The 19,707-nt window shown below is 38.9% G+C and overlaps 1 protein-coding gene across 27 annotated transcripts in view; it reads left to right on the forward strand.

Moving 5' to 3' along the window:
* ABCB26 (transporter associated with antigen processing protein 1) overlaps positions 1-19,707 on the forward strand; it is an 88,672-nt gene that overhangs the window by 40,747 nt on the left and 28,218 nt on the right. For 23 of the 27 annotated variants that reach the window (XR_016058269.1, XR_016058267.1, XR_016058268.1 and 20 more), the window contains 2 exons: positions 7,194-7,404; positions 15,243-15,316. Coding sequence is in view for 9 of the 27 variants with exons in the window: in XM_088870472.1 (XP_088726598.1) it covers positions 7,194-7,404; positions 15,243-15,316 (285 nt within the window). In the remaining 18 variants the exon portion in view is untranslated. Of the gene's footprint in view, positions 1-7,193; positions 7,405-15,242; positions 15,317-19,707 lie in introns of those variants that run through there. The other 4 variants (XR_016058277.1, XM_088870475.1, XR_016058272.1 and 1 more) reach the window with 3 other exon arrangements.

Raw genomic sequence — 19,707 nt, forward strand, 5'->3', positions numbered from 1 at the left:
ATGTATGATCTACAGAGATATCATGCATGTTCCTGCCATACCATAGTAATTTGTATGATCTCTTTGTAGATCTTGATCTTGATCATGACCTAGTTTCAATGTTGGCAAGTCTCAGACGTGTTCAATGTGGTGTTGCCCTAATTTGTTCAAGTGTGAGAACGTGACCAGATCTGAATGATAAGTATCTCTCTCCGTTTTAAGTTGTTTTTGCATTGTACTAAGCTTGTGTGAGTGTCTGAAATTGGCCAACCTTGGTTGTCCTCCTTAATCTTTTATGCTCGTGGAAAATAAAGCCTGGAATGCTTAGTCTTTCTGAAACTGTGGGTATACAAATCACCTCTGTAAAACTAAGTGAGTCTAATTCTATTGTATGGGCTCAATCTATCACAGTATCCCTGGATGCAAGGAGGAAACTAAACAATATGACTGAGGACAAGCCTAGTAACTCTGGCAGTAGATATGGAGAGTGGATGATCATGAGCTGGTTGTGGAGTAGTATGGAACCCCAAATAGGTGCCAATGTGATGTCTCTTGATACAACTAAGGAAATTTGGAACACTTTGAAAGAAACATATTCATCATATAAAAATATCTCCCAGGTATATGAGCTGTTTGAGAAAATGTTTCAATTGCAACAAGGTAATAAGAGTGTGAGTGAGTACTATAGTTCCCTCAGGGGTATGTGGGAAGAGATGCATCTATACGAGCCTATATCTTGTGATGTGGAATTACAGAAGAGGCAACATGAAGAATTTAGGGTTGTCAACTGAATAACATTATGTAAGTGGACAGACCTTGGCAAATAGTGAACTCCCATCTCTCGCTAATGTTTACTCACACATTAAATGAGTTAATATACCGGCTTCTCCCTCTCCCTTGAAGTAAGTATTAGTGATGGATCGACATTGAATACAGTTGTAAGGAGAGGTGATGGAGGTAGAGGTCGGGCATGTGGTTGTGACTCAGGACGAGGCCACAGTAGAGGTGATGGAGGTAGAGAGGTCGAGGAACTGACAAGCGTATGCATGGTGGGCATTACAAATAATAAGGTTGACAAGTGTTTGGACAAGGTTGGTGAGCTTGCTTGAACAAACCAAGTGGCTTACACATCTGAGAGTGATGAGCCTTATTTGAGTAGACTCCGTGATCGCCAACAACTGTCAGATTCCGTTGGTGACTCTGTTGTGCTTTCCATAGAAGAATATAATAAACTTGTTAAACGAATATAACTGTCTTTGGTTCCCTCTTCCTCTTCTATTGACACCCTTGCAAATTCAGGTACTTTTGTGCTTCTTGCCTCTCGAAAACCTGCTCCCTGTGTTAGTGGTTCAGGGGCATCAGATTACATGATGGTGAGTCCGCTGTTTTTGAATCTCTATATAAGTGCATTCCTAATTCTTCTGTTACCCTGGCTGATGGATTGCTGTCTAGTGTGTTAGGGCAGGGTATAGTTATGCCTATATGTACTGTATGTCCCAAAGTTTCCCTTCAGTTTATAATCTGAGCAAATTAGCCGAATCTCTTCATTGCTCTGTAACCTTTTATCCTTCTTGTGTCTTTCAAGATCCAAAGATGAATATGATGATTGGTGGGCGGATATCAGGCAGGCAGCCTGTACTTGGATGATAACCTTATTGGTGCTGCTTTTCACTCTGCTGATTCTCCTTATGGCATTGTCGGCTGGGTCATACGTCTCTCAAGAACTTGAAGTTCCCTTTTATAGAGTCAGTCTGCTTTACAGTGTGAAGCTTGTCTGTTAGGAAAGCATCATAGGGTGTCACTTCATCCTAGAGTTGACATAGACTTGTTCCGTTTACTGTGATATATGGGGTCCAGTTAGAGTACAAAGTTTGTTTGGTCATAAGTAAGTTTGTTTGGTCATAAGTATTTTGTAACTTTCGTGGATGATTATTCACAAATGACATGGTTATATTTAATGAAAGAAGGATTTGAGATTTTTCTCCATTTTTAAATTGTTTCACAAGGCGATTCAGACTCAATTTAATAAGAAAGTGTGTATTTTGCGGTTTGATAATGCTAAAGAGTATCTATCTAAAGAATTTCAGAATTATGCGGAACATGGAATTTTGCACCAAACTTCTTGTGCGCATACTCAACAGATTGGAGTTTTTGAAAGAAAAAATTAGCACTTACTTAAAGTAGGCCATTCTCTGCATTTTTATATGCATGTTCCAAAGGATTATTGGGGAGATGCCTTACTAAATGCATGCTATTTAATTAATCATATGCGTTCTTCAGTTTTATATGGAAAAACATCTCACTTGGTTCTCTTTCCTGATGCTCCACTATTTGTTGTTCCTCCTTGAGTTTTTGGGCGTGTTGCTTTGATCATATGTTAGTTACTTGTAATGATAACCTAGATCCCCAAGCTATCAAGTGTATCTAAGTCGGGTATTCAGGCTTCCAGAAAGGTTATCATTGTTACATCCTGATTTGTAAAAGATAGCCGTCTAGGAAACAACCCTTTTTGGATAAGGGTGTTTGACGTGTACATGTGTGGAAGAGATGATTCCCTGCAACACTAAATTGTGTTGGAAGGATCCATAAAGCATAGTGTTGACATGGGGCCTGGACTTGTCCTCAGGTAGGAACCTGTAATCCATAGACTAAGATTGTTTTGCCTTCACTTAGTGGCTGACTTTGATAGTCCAATCCTGAACCTCTGCGAAGGGATGTAGGTCATGGGAACTATTGGGCCAATTTGAGAAGGTGTAGTGAGAAACGGTTTTTAGAAAGGATGGAGTCCTAAGTGTATTTGTTGTAATCATAACTCTATCGATCCTATTCTCATTAAATCTCTTTGAATATGTTTTAGTATAGTTTAATTATTTTTGGATTTTAAAAAATAATTTTTTGGACCTCTATTGGTATTTTATTTTATTGAAATATGATTTAAATAGAGAAAAAGCAAATTTTGGACTTATTTAAATTAGAAAGAAAAATAAATTATTTAATAACAATATAACATTTACTGGATTATCGATTTTTTTTTTGAAAACGTTAAATTGTATTTAAAAATTTTTTTTACATAAAGAGTAAGCTACCTATGGCAACACTCATTTCGGGTGCTCAGTATATAGTAAAAAAGAAATAGGAAGAGCAAAGATGCTTGGGGGGAGAGTGAGAGTAAAACCATAAGAGAAGAGAGTACTAAGTATTCCAGATAAAACTAAAAAGAAAAGAGTACAAACTTGAAGGAGAGAGAAGCATATTCCAAAGAGATAAAACTGCCAACGAAGTTCTCCAAATACTCTGGTGGAGTAAGTTGCTCGGACTGGCTTTCAGTATCTGAGGAGCGGCTACGAAGGGTCAAAAGCATTCAGAGAGAGATATCGATGCAAGAAAAAGTAACCCGGGAGGCCAAACTTTTGAGGGCCTTGGTCGCCAGTCTTCTGCTGTGGTCGATGGTGTGGCAGGTCGAAAGTCTTGTAGAATTAGAAGGTGGCTACCCTCCTGTTGGGTACTCGAAGTACAGAAGCAGAGAGTGAGAAAAGAGCAGAAGCTCAAGGGGAGAGAGTTCTAATATACCAGGGTAGGCATCCCCACACGTCGAGTAATCTACAATGCAGAGAAATAGAGAAAAGAAGGCAAGGGGCTGCAGGTAGAGGGAGAAAGTCTAAGAGAATTGTGACCACTGAATTTCATTGATTGTCTGAAAATTAATTTACTTGATTATCTGAAATCAATTTTAATATATTGGGGGCCCATTCGATTTTATTGGGCCAACCAATTACTGGGATGTGGGGCCGACATGGCTACCTATGGGGCGGGGTGTTCCACCTCCTCTTATTCTTTTCTAAATTGGTTTATTCTAATTAAGCCACATGTCGACTTGAGAATTTTAGGAAAGTGTGGTGTAGAGATTTTAATTGATTTTAAAAAGGAAAAGTGTAAAAATTAATTGATATTGGTTTAGTACTTTATCTACATAATATTTGATGGGAACAGAGTTATGGAAACTGAGGGATAAGGGTTGCACCTCATTCTTTTAATTATGATGGCTGATCTAAGTAATGAATGGATGAGATCTCTTCACCCCACAGCTCTCCAAGATCAAAGGGCAAGATTAAGTCTCATAATGATGGCAAAACCCTAACCCTAGAAACCCTAGTTTTTATTCTATATAAACTAGCTATGGGGGCCTCATTCTCTACACACTTGATATCTCAATCTCTCTTTCTCTTTGAGCCAAAGGGATGGCACACCCCTCTCTAATCTCTCTCTATTCTCTCTCTAAATTAGGGTATAGGAAGCATAAGAAACCCTAAAAGGTGGCACGCCCAAGCCACAACACCCTAGCCTTCTATCTTGTCCTTATGCTCATGTGTTGAGCTTTGGTCTAGGTTATCCCATATCATGCTCTCTACTGGTTTTGCCTAGGCTTCCCAAGTTGTGAGACAAGTTCTTGAACCTAGATCCCGTGCGCCATTGGTGGGGGAGACTTGACGTGGGGTGTGCTAAATCCTTGGGGGTAACCTAAGGCAAGGTATACAGTAATTTCCTATTTCATGTTCTTTTTTATTTAATTGCATCTTTTATGTAATTTTCAGATCTATGTTGTGAATGTAATTTTGTTTTAATGGCAAACAAGTGAGAGTCCTTGGTATTTTATTTGTTTCATATATTGTATTTGGACACTTGTGAATGATTCGGGTGGCAATACAAAAAAAAAAGATAAAAGGAGAGAAAGGAAAGGGGGGGAGGGGGGGGTGGAAGGAAAGAAAGGGGTAAAAAGAAAAAATAAGGGGATAGACCCCAATCAGCTAGGGGGTAAATCTGGTGAGTTGGTCTTACTGGATCGTCTCTCGCCGCTGCTTAAGGTCTTCTTTCTCTATCCTCCATTTAACCTCGGTTTCTCTCTTTTCTCGCATATCTCATCTCTTCTACCTCACCTACCCCACTTTTTTACCTCTGCTTCCCTCTTTACCCCTTCTCCCTCTGGCCCACAAAGAGAGCATGGAAAAAGAGGAAGGAAAGGGGGAGAAAAAAAAAGACGAAAACAAGGGATAAAAGAAAAGTTGGAAAAATAAAGGGATAGACCCCAATCAGCGAGGAGGTAAATTTTGGTAAGGTGGTCTCGCTGGACTGTTTCTCGCCACTACTTAAGGTCTTCTTTCTCAATCCTCCCTATGACCTCGGTTTCTTTCTTTTCTTGCATATCTCACCTCTTCTACCTCACCTACCCTTTTTTTTTACCTCTGTTTCCTTCCCTTTTTACCCCTTCTTCCTCTTGCCCACAACTTCTCTCGCTCTGTATCTCGAGCATTCTCTGCTTCGCGCAGCAAGGCATTTTTTGCCCAGTGCACTGCTTGAAGGAAAACAGTTAGCTTGACAGCCGCAGAATTCGCATCATCAATCTGCTGGCTACACACGTTTCTCTTAAGGACTTTGCTGCGGTCCTTTTGACTGGGCCTGCCTTCGCATTATATGCTTCAAGTCTTATGAAATTTGGCTCTCTGCCAATGCTACTGTGCTAGGGTTTGGTACGTATTGGGCTCCCGCTGGGCACTGCTCAAACCTCTTTTGGTGTATATCTCCCTCTTGTATTACTTCTCTCCCCTCTCGCCTTACTTTCTTTACAATGTTGTCTGAGCACTTAATATGTGGGACTGCCGTCTTTGGGTCTAAACCAAATGTAAATTATTTTATCATATTAATACTATTGTCAACTTTTATTAAAAAATACAAAAGAAAAGATTGAAAAATTTTAATCGGTTGACTTGCCTAGTCACATAGTCCACCTTTCATGTACAAGTAACGTGCACCCGCTACATTTCACTGGAATAAGTAGTTCCGGTGTAAGAAACCTTACGATGGCCTGAAAATCCATGTTCAAACCTAATCATAAAATTTAAAATTTTTCGAAATGGTGCGGATCTATAAACACTTGAAAATCTTGAAAATTGACGGTCTGGATTACTTGTTACAAGATGTACTATGTTTAGGACTTGAAATTCTCTTTTTTCTTTATATCAATAAATATCGAGGTCGATATGATCAATCGGAAGGTTTTCTGACTTCAAAACACTTGTTTTTATAGGATTTTTGAGGCTCTCCGTACTCTATAGCAGTGTACGAGGCCTTGGCATGGGCCACAGACTCAGCCCTGGCCCGAGCTGAGTTACTCGGGCAAGTCTGTTTCTGCATGCCTAAGGCAAAAGCCTTATAGGACCAGGGGAGAGAGTTTGAGGGATGGGGGTTTCGAAAGAGGCCACGTTGGAAGGTAGGAAGGAATAGGGCATTTGGGTGAGGGGAACGGAGAGAGAGGAGGCCACATGGTGAAGCTAGAAAGGCTATGAGACACATGGTTGAGAGAGAGGAGGGAGAAGAGAGTAAGGGGCACTTGACTAAGAAAATGTGTGGGGCACACATGGCAAAGAAGAGAGCAGCTGATAAGAGAGGGAGGAGAGAGAAAGTAGTCAAGTTGGAGGCCAAAAAATAGCATCAGTTTCGATAAAGTAGGTTATTAATGGGTGTTTCTCCATATCTCTCTTTCAATGATTCTTTGTGGGTTTTGAATTGGAAGAAAAAGATTTTTTTTTTTTTCCCAGCTTGGAGAGAGAGAGTTGGCGATGAAGGTGGGGAGACGGCTGACTCAAGGAAAATGGCGCAGAGAAAAAACATGGCGAGGGTCGCCTAATTGAATCTTGTATGAAACAAACATGTTGCAGCTCTGCACGTTTGAGAAAAAAATAGCACATTCTGAATAGCTAATTTTTGTGTTTTGAGGCTGCTCAAAAATAGGAGGGAAAGGCTGGTTCAAGACTGCAAGGGGATCTTCAAAATGCTAAATGAAAGAAAGCGATTTTAGAAGGTTCATAAGTTTTAGAAGGTGAAACCGTGAAAGGAGATTTTTTTAGAGAGAGAGAGAGAGAGAGAGAGAGAGAGAGAGAGAGAGAGAGAGAGAGAGAGAGAGAGAGAGAGAAGGGATCTCCTGTATTTTTAAGTTTTTTCGTGTAACCTTAGTTGTACATGGAACTCGGGACAACTCAGATCGCCCATAGGGTGAGGCTTAGTAACTTGGTTGAGTTCGAGTGGATATGGCTGGGTCACTTCACTCTGATTTAAAGCATAAGGTTGCAACCTTATGCGAACTTTTTTCGTATCTATGTCTATATCTGTGTCCATGTGCTTTTCGTTTGTGTCTGACTCTATGTATTGCTCTTTTGCAGGTGGTTGCTGTTCTTATTGGTGGAGCTTCTATTATGGCGGGCCACATTACTGTAGAGCAACTGACAAAGTTCATCTTGTACGCAGACTGGTTAATTTATTCAACTTGGTGGGTTGGAGACAATTGGTCAAATTTAATGCAGTCAGTGGGGGCTAGTGAAAAGGTTTTCCGCCTCATGGATCTACTTCCTAGCGAACAATTCTTATTGAATGGCAAGCACTTGTCCCTCGTAATGCATTAGTTATTATTGCATCCGCTGCTTGCACATGGAATTTCAATATTTAGAAAATAAGTTTTTCTTATCCAGACGGCTAACATAGCATGACCTATACATCATATGGGCACCTTGCAGATCACCGATTGAGACCCTAAGGCTATGAATTCTTATTACTTCTCATGTTGAAGTTTCATTCAAGAACTAGCATCTTTTTTGTATAGTGATGTTACTATGGCCCAACATACACCAAATGCTTCTAAATGTAATGTTCAGGTGTTAACATTTTACAAAACAGATGCCCATACCAGATACTTAAAAGGATATCTGGAATATAAAATGACTTGATGATGATGTAATATGAGAAATATAAATTTATTCACAAGTACATGATATATGTAGAACTAGAATATTCTGAAGCTAAAAATAAAAGGTGGCATATGTTGAAAAATGTGTATAACAATGTTGAAAAATGTGTATAACTGAATGCTTATGTGTGCGCATGTGCGTGTGTATGTGTGCACATGTGACATAGCTAAAATGTAATGTGACTATATAGTTAATTCAATAAAGAAATATGAGGTATTTTAATACCGCATACTATGCATATACTATACATGTGTCGATATTTTGAACAGGATACCTGTATCCATATTTGTTACCAAAGTTTGAGGAATTCTTGATTTCTATCCACGCTTCCTTGGTCTGTTCTCATACCTGTTTGTGTGCATCTCAGCTGTCATGCATATAATTATTTTACATTAAAACTCATGAAGAATACTTTATTGAATTCAATGGATCACCAAAATAAAGTTATTTTTTCATGTTACCGTTTTGCTAGTTGTATTTTATTAGATATATTGAATGCTTTGAGCTTGATGAACATATTATTGCCATTGTAGGATTGACCATGTTGGTGTTTGTCTTCATGAAACCACTAAATCTAATTATATGTGTAAATTTCATTAAGTCTAGATACTTGAACCAGCAATGAAATTGAAGGAGAAGTGCTATATGACTGTTATGAGACTAGTCATGTTTTATGGGACTGAATTTTGGACGGTTAAGAAACAACATATCCATAGAATGAGTGCAGCTGAGATAGTGATGTTAAGATGGACGATTGGCAAGACAAGGATACAATTCGGAATGAATACATTTGACTGAACTTAGGGGTAGCTCTAATGGGCGATAAAACGATGGAATATAGAATTTGGTGATCTGGTCATATGTAGTGTGGACTTAGTACAACAATGGTTGGGAGGGTTGATTTGGTTCAAGTGGAAGGCTCTAAAGGATAAGGAGGAGGCCCTAAAAGACATGGGTGGAAGTAGTGAGAAAATATATGGTGACTTATAGTTTGATTGTGGGTAATGACCCTTAATAGAACGGAATGGCGGAACAAGATTTTTGTAGTCAACCCCAAAGAAACAAACCCCGACTTGTTCATTCACTGTCAGATTGCCCTTCAACTTTGGAGTAGAATTATCCAACTTTTTGGAATATCATGGGTCACCCCCCCTTCAATTCCGGCGCTGACTTCCTGTTCCTTTGAATATAATTGGCTGAAGTCGAGCAGGATCATCTGGAAAGCCGCTCTAGCTGCTACGGTGTGAACCATCTGGCTAGAAAGAAATTTGAGAATTTTTTGTGGTATCAAAAGCGAACTCCTAGCTTTGTTCCACAAGGTTACTTCAATGGTAATCTTTTGGGCTTCCAACCACAATCTGTTCACTGGGATTTTGGCGGCTAGTTTTCTTCGCAACTGGGTGAACCTTATTCAAGTAACCGCTCACCGCAACCCAAGAGTATCGTACTGGACTCCCCCACCGGTAGGTGATATTAAGTTCAATTTTGATGGATGCTCCTTGGGAAATCCAGGCCTAGCAGGCGCGGGAGGAGTCTTCCGTAACCATAACGGTGAAGTCATCTCATCCTTCTTAGAACACCTTGGCCACAAAGACTCGTAGTTCGCAGAGGTCACGGCCCTTTTGATGGGAACCAAGAAATTTAACCCTTCTTGGGGACTATGCCTGCACATAGAGGGAGATGCCAAAAATGTAATACTCTGGGCCGCCAGAAAGGCCCCTCCTCCTTGGTACCTAGCACACAATTTTTATGAAATTGAGCATACTTGCAAGGGTATAAACATCTTATGGATGCATATTTGGAGGACGTCCAACAACTTCGCAGATCGTCTCGCCAAGGAAGCCGCTAGGAACCAGCCTTTTGCACATGTATATATGCGCACAACAGGGAGTTGTATATCACTAGCAAGGCGGGGAGGCCTCCCTTTTCTAGATTATAGTCTTCTTTCTTGTAACGTGCAGATTATATAAGCCCCTATCTTTTGCCTCACTGGTGATGTTAGAGCCAGTCTTCTAGAACAGGTCACTCCCTAGTGACCAATTTTTGGTTGAGAGACCCAGTTTGTGGCTCTGACTTTTATAAAAAATCTTACTATTATAATATTTACCGTTAACATTAAAAAAAGAAAAGAAAAGTTGGTATATATGACCATCTAAACTGCCTCACAAAGGATTATATTAAATAACTTCTTTAGACTTCTCCTAACATTGGGTATTTGCTTTATGTCATGATAGAGTCTTTTACTTGTCTGCAAATTTTAATGCCTTCACGTCTGATATACCTGTCTGCACAATTGGTGGTTGAAACGTGAGATGCATATTACCCAATTTGTTTCTTCTAGATAGCAAGAAGAGAATAGTTTTGTATTTTTGTTTAAGACTTATGTCTCTGAAGAATCCTTGCAAGGTATTTACTTGTATCGTGTATAGCTCTACTTTAGAAAAATATTTGAAGAATTGGCAGGTTTGTGCACTATTTTGATCCTTCCACCCAAAACATGGTTGGCCATATCCCTTGTTTGGACACTCAATTGTGTTGAGTGGATTACTAAAAGTATAAGTGGATGAGTTTTGCTCGGATTAAATTGTTGCTCTCTTGAAGGGGTTATGGTGCATCTAACTTGTTCCCTATTGGTTGTTTTTCAAATGTAATGACCATTTTGCATTATTTATACAAACTCACATGTATGAAAGAAACACAAATGTGTAATGACAGTCAGCCTTACCCTTAATTCCCAACTTTCTTCTTCTGAAAATAAAATCCATAGATGAATTATCTCAAGAAAGGGGCCACATTGCCCAAAATTGAAGGAAAGCCAGCAGGAATGGAGGTTAGTAAGGACAGTTGATCAGACTATTCCAGCCGTCTAAGTCTGCTGGGGGGATGAGAGATTCACAAAATCGCCTGAAGATAGAGAATCGCATTCCATGATAGGCAAAAAATCAGTGGTCTGTGGCAGGGTGTACTTCCCTAGCATGCAGCCAGTGAGAAGTTTGCAGTATGGTTCTCACCATATACTTTTGGGACTAATTGGGCCTCGCTACGGGCCCTATCTTGCTGGATGATCACAGCCTGTGCACAAGGTCCATGCATCTTTAGCCTGCATGGATCACCACTGCTCCATGGGGCCTTGTTGGGCCATGCAATGCCCTGTTGGCCTTAGGCAAAGCAGCTCACTTCCACCATGCTAGCCCCACCAGGCGGTCTCTTCGTTGGTGTACAAAGGCCCAATTAGCCCATGTGAGTCCAAACAGACGCTGCGACAAGCCTCACAAGGCCCCTCTGAGGCATTAATGGACCATGCAAAGTGGTGGGAAGGTGGCTTCCTACAATGGTTCGTATGCTTGAAACATTGGCATCCCGTTAGAGGTTGTTGAACTTCCTAAATGGCCACAAGTCTATATGGGACCTGCGGGTTGTTTATACATTTTCTCTTTTGGGTGAATCGGGTTGTTTATACTTTGCAACAAAGCTGCTTACACATTGTTTTTTATGAGGAGTTGGGACTAGATCACCGTGGCCAAAACCTTTTGTGTCCTGGCGCACTTGGATCGTCTTCTGGACGGTGCTGCTGGTCAGGTGCTGTTGAGGCGGTGGGCATTTGCGAGGCTGAAAGTTATGGCAATGGCTTTGCATGTGAGGGTGTGCCATGGGCTCGCTTGAATAGGTCACCACCACCATGTGGGGTCTATTTGGCCATGCTAGGCTTGTTGAGCCATGTGAGGCCATGCTAAAGGGTGCTTGAGTGTTCCCATGCAAGCCTTGTGTTGGGTTTTGTGGCCTTTAAAGGCCTAGAAAGCTTGTAAAAATGATGAATAGTGGAATATACGCTTTCGTGGGAGTGTGTGTTGACTAACCAAGGGTTGAGCGGTTTATGGCCCTGGTCATGTCCAAAACCCTTGGCCCTGGGCATGTGGCACAATCGAGAAGGGTTTAAAGTGGGTCATCCCTTATTGAGGTCGGAGCGATGCCCATGCATCATGTTTGTAGGTCAGGAGACCTGTGTGGTTTCCAGCGTGCGATCGCAGGCTTGTGAGAGCAAGGACCTAAATCCTCAACAAACTTTCGCACGGCATGTACACATGACAGCCGTATGGGGAAGCAACCTTTAGAGGGACATGTGTACATGCACTGAGAGCCCCTTTTTGCACTGTACTGACAAGTGCTAGACTTGCTTTTAAAGGGGGAACTAAAATCCCCATTCCAGGATAATCGTTTCACTATTTTATTATTCAACTTTAACAAGCCAATCATGAACCCATGCAGAAAAGACTGTGGGTCATAGGACTTTGTTGGGTAGGATAAGAGAACAGTTGTGGACTATGGTTTCTGAGGCGAGTGGAGTGCCCTTAATATCATTTATTTTGACCCATCGGTACCAGTTCACTTCTAGTATATTTAATTTTGATATTATAAATGTTTTTTTGATTTTTAAATATTTTTTTTGAATTGAAAGATATTATTTTTGCTGTAAATTTTCTTTTTAGGGTATTTCTGAAAATTTCAGAACTTTAAAAATTATACACATGGGACCAAGGATCCAGCCCCACATGTGGCACCCTGTGTAACCTGGGGACCACACCCTATTTTTGTATATCATATTTGGCATGGCCTATTTTTTTTGGTAAAGGGGGAGCACGCCACCTTTCTAGCTAAAAGGTCGCACGCCAAAAAATGTAACAAAATAGGGGCCATGCCCTAATTTTTAGGAAAGAAATTTTAAGAGGGGGGGCACGCTACTATTTATGGTAAAATAGTGGCATGCCACTTTTAAAGGAAATAGGGGGCAACCTATTTTACTAAAAAGTCTTTTTTAGGAAAAATGTGCCACGCCACTTTTTGTGGCACAATCCCCCATGCCTTATTTTTAGGAGAAAAGGGGCACGCCCCACTTTCTTAAAGATTTGTTTTGAAATTTTATATTTAAATAGGAAAACTAATGAGATTTGATTTCCTATATCTTAGGGGAAATCTAGATAATATTTATTTAGAAAATATTTAAGTTTGATTCAAATTTAAATAGATTAAATCTAGATAATTTTTATCTAGAAAATATTTTAAATTTGATTGCAAATTTCAATAGAAAAAGTTTAAAGTTGATTAGATTTATTTTTTAAATAGGAGAGGATTGGGTCAAAGTGTAAGGGGATAAGGTTCCTAATCTTTCCTAAACCATGATGTCTCGTCTTTGGGATCTCTTACCTTATAGATTTCTTATGGTAAATCCTATTCACACTAGGAGATAGGTTTTCTTCTAGATTTCTTTCTATTTAAAGACCTAGTTTGAGCCTTTTTGAGATCTAATCATTAGATCTTTTCTCTCTCTCCCAAAGATCTTTCTCTCTCTCTCCCTCACTCACCAAATTGAGAGATTCTCTCTTCTATCTCTCGTTTAACCTAAAGAGAGGCATGCCACTCTCTCCTTTTTAACCAAAAGAGAGGCATGCCACCTTTCCCTCTCTCCTCTATATTTTTGTCTGAGAAACCCTAGATAAAAGATTTTGCTGTATTTCTGAAGGAAAAAGAGAGGAGACCACCTTAGAGAGAGATCAACTCTCAAGATCAGCTCTATTTTGTTCCCATAGGGTTTGTATAAACCCTAGTTTATTTTTGAGCTCTCTAAAGTCCTAGAGGAAGAAGAATTGCCTACAAAGTTTCTTTATCTTAAAATTTCCAGTAACACTTTAAAGATCAAAAGTGCACCTTTTGTCAGGGAATCGGGTGTGGGGTTTACCAAGCCCTGGTTGGGTAACTCTAGGTATCTTCCAGTAATTCTTTCCATTGGTTTTTATTTATTTTGAATTTTATTTTTTATTTTTTATAAATTTTCAGGAACTTATACTGTGTTAAAAATTATAATAAAAGTTAGTTTAAAAGTTCCTGGATAGTTTATATTTATCTTGGCAGTAAAAATAAAGATCCTAGGTTGTATCTAGAGCATTGTATTAATTTTCCAGCAACATATTGTGGCCCATGTAAGTGGAATTTAGGTATTTGTAATAAAAATAATTTTTTTTTTTTGAAATTTAGTACCTTGAGTTTCACATAGCCACACATTTCATTGATATCAGAGCTTCTATTTTTTCTATTGCTATAGTTTAGGAGTTTATTTTTATTTGGTTTAAGAAGCATGACTTCAAAAGGTTTCTTGGCTGAATTTATTAAGACTGAAAGATTTGAAATGGAGAATTGCTGACCCATATTAACCCCTATTGAAAAGAAGACCATGCTTAGCCTAGCCATGTTTTCCACTACTTTAGAAGAAAAGGAAGGCATGCAAAGAATTTCATACAGAAGTACAGTTGGGTCACTAATGTATGCTATGTCAGGAATAAGACCAGCTTTATCTTTTGCCATGAGTTTTGATTAGCAGGTTCAAGAGTAATCCAGGCATGGAGCACTGGAAAGCCATCAAAAGAGTACTACAATATTTGAAGGGAACCGTTAATTACACACTCACTTATGGAGGAGGCTCGGATATACAGATACAAGGATATTTTGATGCGGACTATCAAGCAATCCAGATGAGAGTAAGTCCACATCCAGATATATATCTCTCACAGGCCTACAACTGCACGGAGGAGACGACACAGCTCTCTTGGCCTACAAACATAATCTCTGGGCATCTCTCTGACCTCAACAAGGAATGACCCGCTTTAAATCCTTCTCAGTTGTGCCACATTCCCTGGGCGAAATGTTTTGGACATGACTAGGGCCATAAACTGCCCAACCCTTGGTTTAGTGGTTGGGGGGACATACAAGCAGCTCCCTCACAGGAACCGAGAGAGCCCTCTCTTCCAAAGATGCGACTTTCATGGGTTTGGAAGCCCTGCTATCTCAATTTTAGGAAGATGAAAATCCCATTTTGATACTTTGCTATAATACATCTGGTTGTCAAACCCTGAAGTGCTCTAGTAAACTGCAACTTTTGGCTTCATGAGAGAAAAAGTTCAATTTATCAAATCATTTATTGAACTCTCCCTAAGAGTTTTAGCAATCTTGCCACTAAAGACTCTCTGCACCAGGTAAGGCTTATGAAGATTTAAAAATTTACGAGTTAAATCAGAGGTCTAGCCAGATATTGAGTTTTCTAAGAAACACAAACATTGACCATGCGTGCCACTCTTGCTGTCATGGCTTGTATTCTTGTCTCATTAAGCAGTTGCCGGTGAAAGTTTCTTTTATTAAGTAACAACTTATGGAACTACGATCAACAATGCCAAATTCTTTTTTCAGGGCTGCAAGGCTCTGCATCCCTACTCCAACTCAGCGTGCTAATTTAGCTTTTACCAGAAATATATTTTCTGTGGGTTCAATTTGCATATATTTTCTTTGGCTAACTATGGAATTTTGCATTTCTTTTCCTGTATGTGTTCTAAATATTTTAATATTAATGTTGCTTCATGCTTTCATCCTTAGTAAGATGTACCCTTATTTTGTGTTGATTATTAGCACAATTGTGTGCAGGTTTGAAATTGCCTCAAGTTGTGGGTCATATTGAATTTGTGGATTTGTCATTTTGTTACCCTTCAAGGGAGAAGGTATACTGATTATCCTCTGGAAATGTTTGCATTATGTTTTCTTGATCATAATGTACTCTTCAACAGTTCTTTATGACTCATGGTTACACGAGATATCAATTTTTTTTGGTGACAAATTCGTTAAAGAACTTCTATGGATGAGATTTCTTTCCTCAAATTATTTTCGTGCGTTGCTTAGAGCAACATGAATGTTGAAAAGCTAGTTTAGGCACTTGAATTCAATATATTTTGTTTTAAATAATGTTGGTTTGCTAGAAGTTATCCTTTTGATTTTTGGGAAAAGTTTTTGCTCTATATGCTATGATGCTGTCATTTCTTTATTGTCCCTTTGTCCGTATGTTTTGTGACATAAATTTCCTTTCTCAATCACTGATTATAATTTGTCTTGAAGGAGGCTAAGAACTTGTGCACTTTGATTCTTGAGGATATATGGAAATTCAGAGTTGTGTAGTGTCTTATATATAAAATGATGTGATTCCAGGAAGGGAAAGGTTTATATAGAGCCAAGGCTCTAAACATTCAAATTTGAGCCTACCTAAAAAATTTCAGTAGAAGAGGTTGTTTTGATGCTCAAATATCTTCAAATTGATCATCTCGACATCAAGATGCATAGACACGAGAAAAAAATGGATTTCAAGTTTTGGAAATAGTGTATTTTGTAATGCATTTGTGGACCGTCAATTTTCAAGGTTTTCAAGTTTTCATAGATCTGTCGATCTACGCTATTTTTGAAGCTTTAAACTTTATAAATAAATATGAAAATATATTTTTAAGGCTATCATAAAGATTTCCAGTAGTGAAACCACATTTCTCGACACTATTTGAAGGAAGGCTCTAATTTGATTGTTTAGAGCTTAGGCTCTATACAAACCGCACCCTTCCAGGAAACCTATATTTTGAGAACTTGGAAATGTGTGAAAATCTTGATGTTGCTGAAGGCACCCAGAGAAATATGTATGGAAATTTCCTTTTTTAAGCAAGGGTAACGGTTTTATGAAATATGGAGAAAAGAAATACAGAAAGGAATCATACTAGAGTGAGGGTCCACAATGTGAATGTGGGAAACCTATATTTACTCATATAAAAAGCAAATCTACTCTCGCATTCGCCAACCAGTTAAATAAACTGTCGAATCACCAAAGAGATCTAGAATATCCATCATTATATAGAAACCCCGGCATGGTGCCAGTATGTCTTTCATAGTGCTTCTTCCTAAGACAATCCCACTTCATGAGCAATGTGGACCATGCCTGTTGCTGTGCCTACTGCATTATAGATCAAATCACATACCCTTATTCGGCTCGAGGTTGATGCTAATCTCTCCTGGTAATTCTGGTTAATTTGTCCAAGCAATAATGGGTTTGGACCATCTTTAAAGCATCCATCAGAATACTACTTTAAGAAACCTTGTGGAGGTCCCCCATCTGTCTGCTACCCTATCTTGGTTTGAGTGAGCATGATTGTGCAATGTTTCTTCACTCTAACCAAATCTACCAAATCCCTTGTACTTGGAGCAAACTAGAGCCTAAGAAATTGCTGTCATTGAAATACTCTCCCTCTGAATGAGACCTCGCACCTCTAATTGCGAGATTGTTCCTCTCCTTCCCATAAACCCCAAAACATTCTAATATGAAGAGCTTCCATAGAATTCTACCTCTGTCAGGGAATGAAGTGCTCTAGTCTTGAGTGAACATAGCCTTAATTGTGAGCGGATGAGATAGAAACGGTGATATCTGACTGGGCTGGACGGGGCAAGCCTGTCGAACTAGGAATCATTGAATCGGTGCCTTGTCTTGTTGCCATTCTAGACTGGCTGGTCCTTTGAACTAGTACTAGACTAATGCCTTGATCGGTCCAATGTTTGGATTGGGCGGTCCACTGATCCCAAAATCAAATTTGTCGTTCCCTACAAGGGGCAAAAAAGATATTATTTGCCCCCCGCCACCCCTCCTCCTCACCCCCAACAAAGGGGGGGGGAGGGGTTTAAGGAGGTGTTTTTTTGTCTCGGGTTTCTAAAGGGGCATATTGGGTCTAGAGGGAGATATAAAATACAGTTTTACAGAAAGGGATTTTTGCGAGCCTTCCTCTCCCCCTCTCACAACCAAAAGTTCCCTCTCTCTCTCGCTCGCTCTCAACTTTTGCCTATTTTGGCCAAATTTATGATTAGATTCCGGTCAACATTCAACATCCAAGTAAGATTAAAATAACCATAGGATATGAGCTATTTACCATCTTGCCTATTTACAACTATTCCAACTCAAGACCATGTGTTTATTTTGGAGTATTTTGAAATTAAATCAAAAGATATAGGTAAATTGTTAAATTTTTCATTTCATATGGGTAATTTGATAAATTGTCTTTAATTTTAAGATTTATTTGTTTTGGATTTAGAGAAGGCAAAATAAAAAATTTATGTTTTTTGGGTTTTGGAAAGGGCTCTTACAAAAAAAAAGAAAACTATCCTGAAGCTTTAAACAAGCTCCTACTATAATTTTTAGTACAATAAACATTCCTGAAAATTCATAAAAAACAAGAAATAGTATTGAGAATTAATTAAAAGTACTATGAAGACTTGCTGAAAGATGCTTGGAATTACTTTAATAGGTCTTGGTACACCCCACAGTCGATTCCTTGACCGATGGCACACTTTTACTCTTTTAGGTGTTGCTAAAAATTCTGAGATGGAAAGCTTTTGAGACGCTGCCTTTCAATATATGGTTTTAGAGAACTCAAAAAACTTAACTGGGGTTTATAAAAACCCTATAGGAACAAATTAGGGCTGAATTTGTGCGATGATCTCTCTAGGTTTGGCTTCTCCCTTCTTTTCTTCAAAATACAACGAATCTCAGTTAAGGTTTGAAAGTCCCACCTTTCCTTCTTTGATAGAAGTTACTCAAAAAATAGGATAGTGGGTGGCATGACTCTCTCTAAGGGAAAGGAGAGGGTCACGTGGTTTTCAATTTTATGAGAGAGAGAAAAAATATGGCGTGATAGAGAGAGAAAAGTGGCATGATGGAAAGAGAGAGGGCCTGGGGAGTGAGAGAGAGAATCTTGTTGTGTGTTTGAAAGAGGTTTAAATTAGAACTTCAAATAGAAAGAAGTCTATTCCCAATTTGAATAAGATTTCCTTAGGTATGCCTTATCTAATGTTAACAAGATATTTTAAGATAGTTTAGGAAATCTGTGGGGTGAGAGAGATTTAATCAGAGCCATCAATCCCACAAATCAGCCATCATGATTTTGGGTGGAAAGATAAGAACTTTATCCCCTTAGATTTTGGTCCATATCCAACTCTTATTTAAATTGAAAATATAACCAATCTTATCATTATCTAGATCTTCTATAATCTATAGAAACTCAAGGATAATCTATATTTTAAAATTCCCACTAGAATAGGAAACCAAATCTTATTAAAAAATTTCCTATCTTATTCAAAATCAAATATTAAGAAAGTTGGGTGTGCCCCCCATTCTCCTAAATATGTGGTGTGCCCACTTTTCCTTAAAAAAGTGGTCTACCCACTTATTTGTTAACAAAAATGATGTGCCTCTCTAAGGGGTAATGTGGGCCCTACATGGGTGCCACACACATGGGGGGGCGGGACCTTTGGTCCCTATATGTGCCTTATCAATTTCTGAAAATTTTAAAAATATCCTTTTAATGAAATTATAAAAATTAATGCAGAAATAATATTATAAAATTTTGAAAATATTTAAAAATCGTACAAACATATACTAGGAATTGACTGGTACCAATGGGTCAAAAATAGTAATAATAAGGGCTGTCCACTCAAGGGTAAGTGACAACTAGTGGAGAGACTAACTAGTGTACTAACAACTGGTGGAGAGATGAGTGAGTTTTCAGTGACAATAGGTCTACATCAAGGGTCAGCATTGAGCCTGTACCTCTTTGTCTTAGTTATAGATGACTTAACTAGGCACCTACAGGATGAGGTATCATGGTGCATGTTGTTCGCAGATGATATAATTTTGATTGATGAGACCCGAAACAACATGAACATAAAGTTAAAAATTTGAAGGGACGCTCTAGAATCCAAAGGTTTTAAAATTAGTTGTACTAAGACAGAGTATATGGAGTACAAGTTTAGTAATAATAGGAGTAGAGACGAGGAAGTAGTCAAGAATGATGGCCAAGAAGTACAAAACTGACCGCACTTTCGATTTCTTGGGTCGATAATCTAGGAAAATGGAGAGATCGAGGAAGATGTCGCACACAGAATTAGAGTTGGGTGGGCGAAGGGGAGATTTGCAAGTGGAATTTTATGTCATCAATGCATACCAATGAGGTTGAAGGGTAAGTTATATAGGACAACAGTGAGTCTAGCTTTGCTCTATGGGGAGGAATGTTGGGTGGACAAAAAACAATATACT

The sequence above is a fragment of the Amborella trichopoda genome, chromosome 6 (genome assembly GCF_054954075.1).
Source record: "Amborella trichopoda isolate Santa Cruz 75 chromosome 6, AtrichopodaSantaCruz75HAP2 v2.0, whole genome shotgun sequence".
NCBI lineage: Eukaryota > Viridiplantae > Streptophyta > Magnoliopsida > Amborellales > Amborellaceae > Amborella > Amborella trichopoda.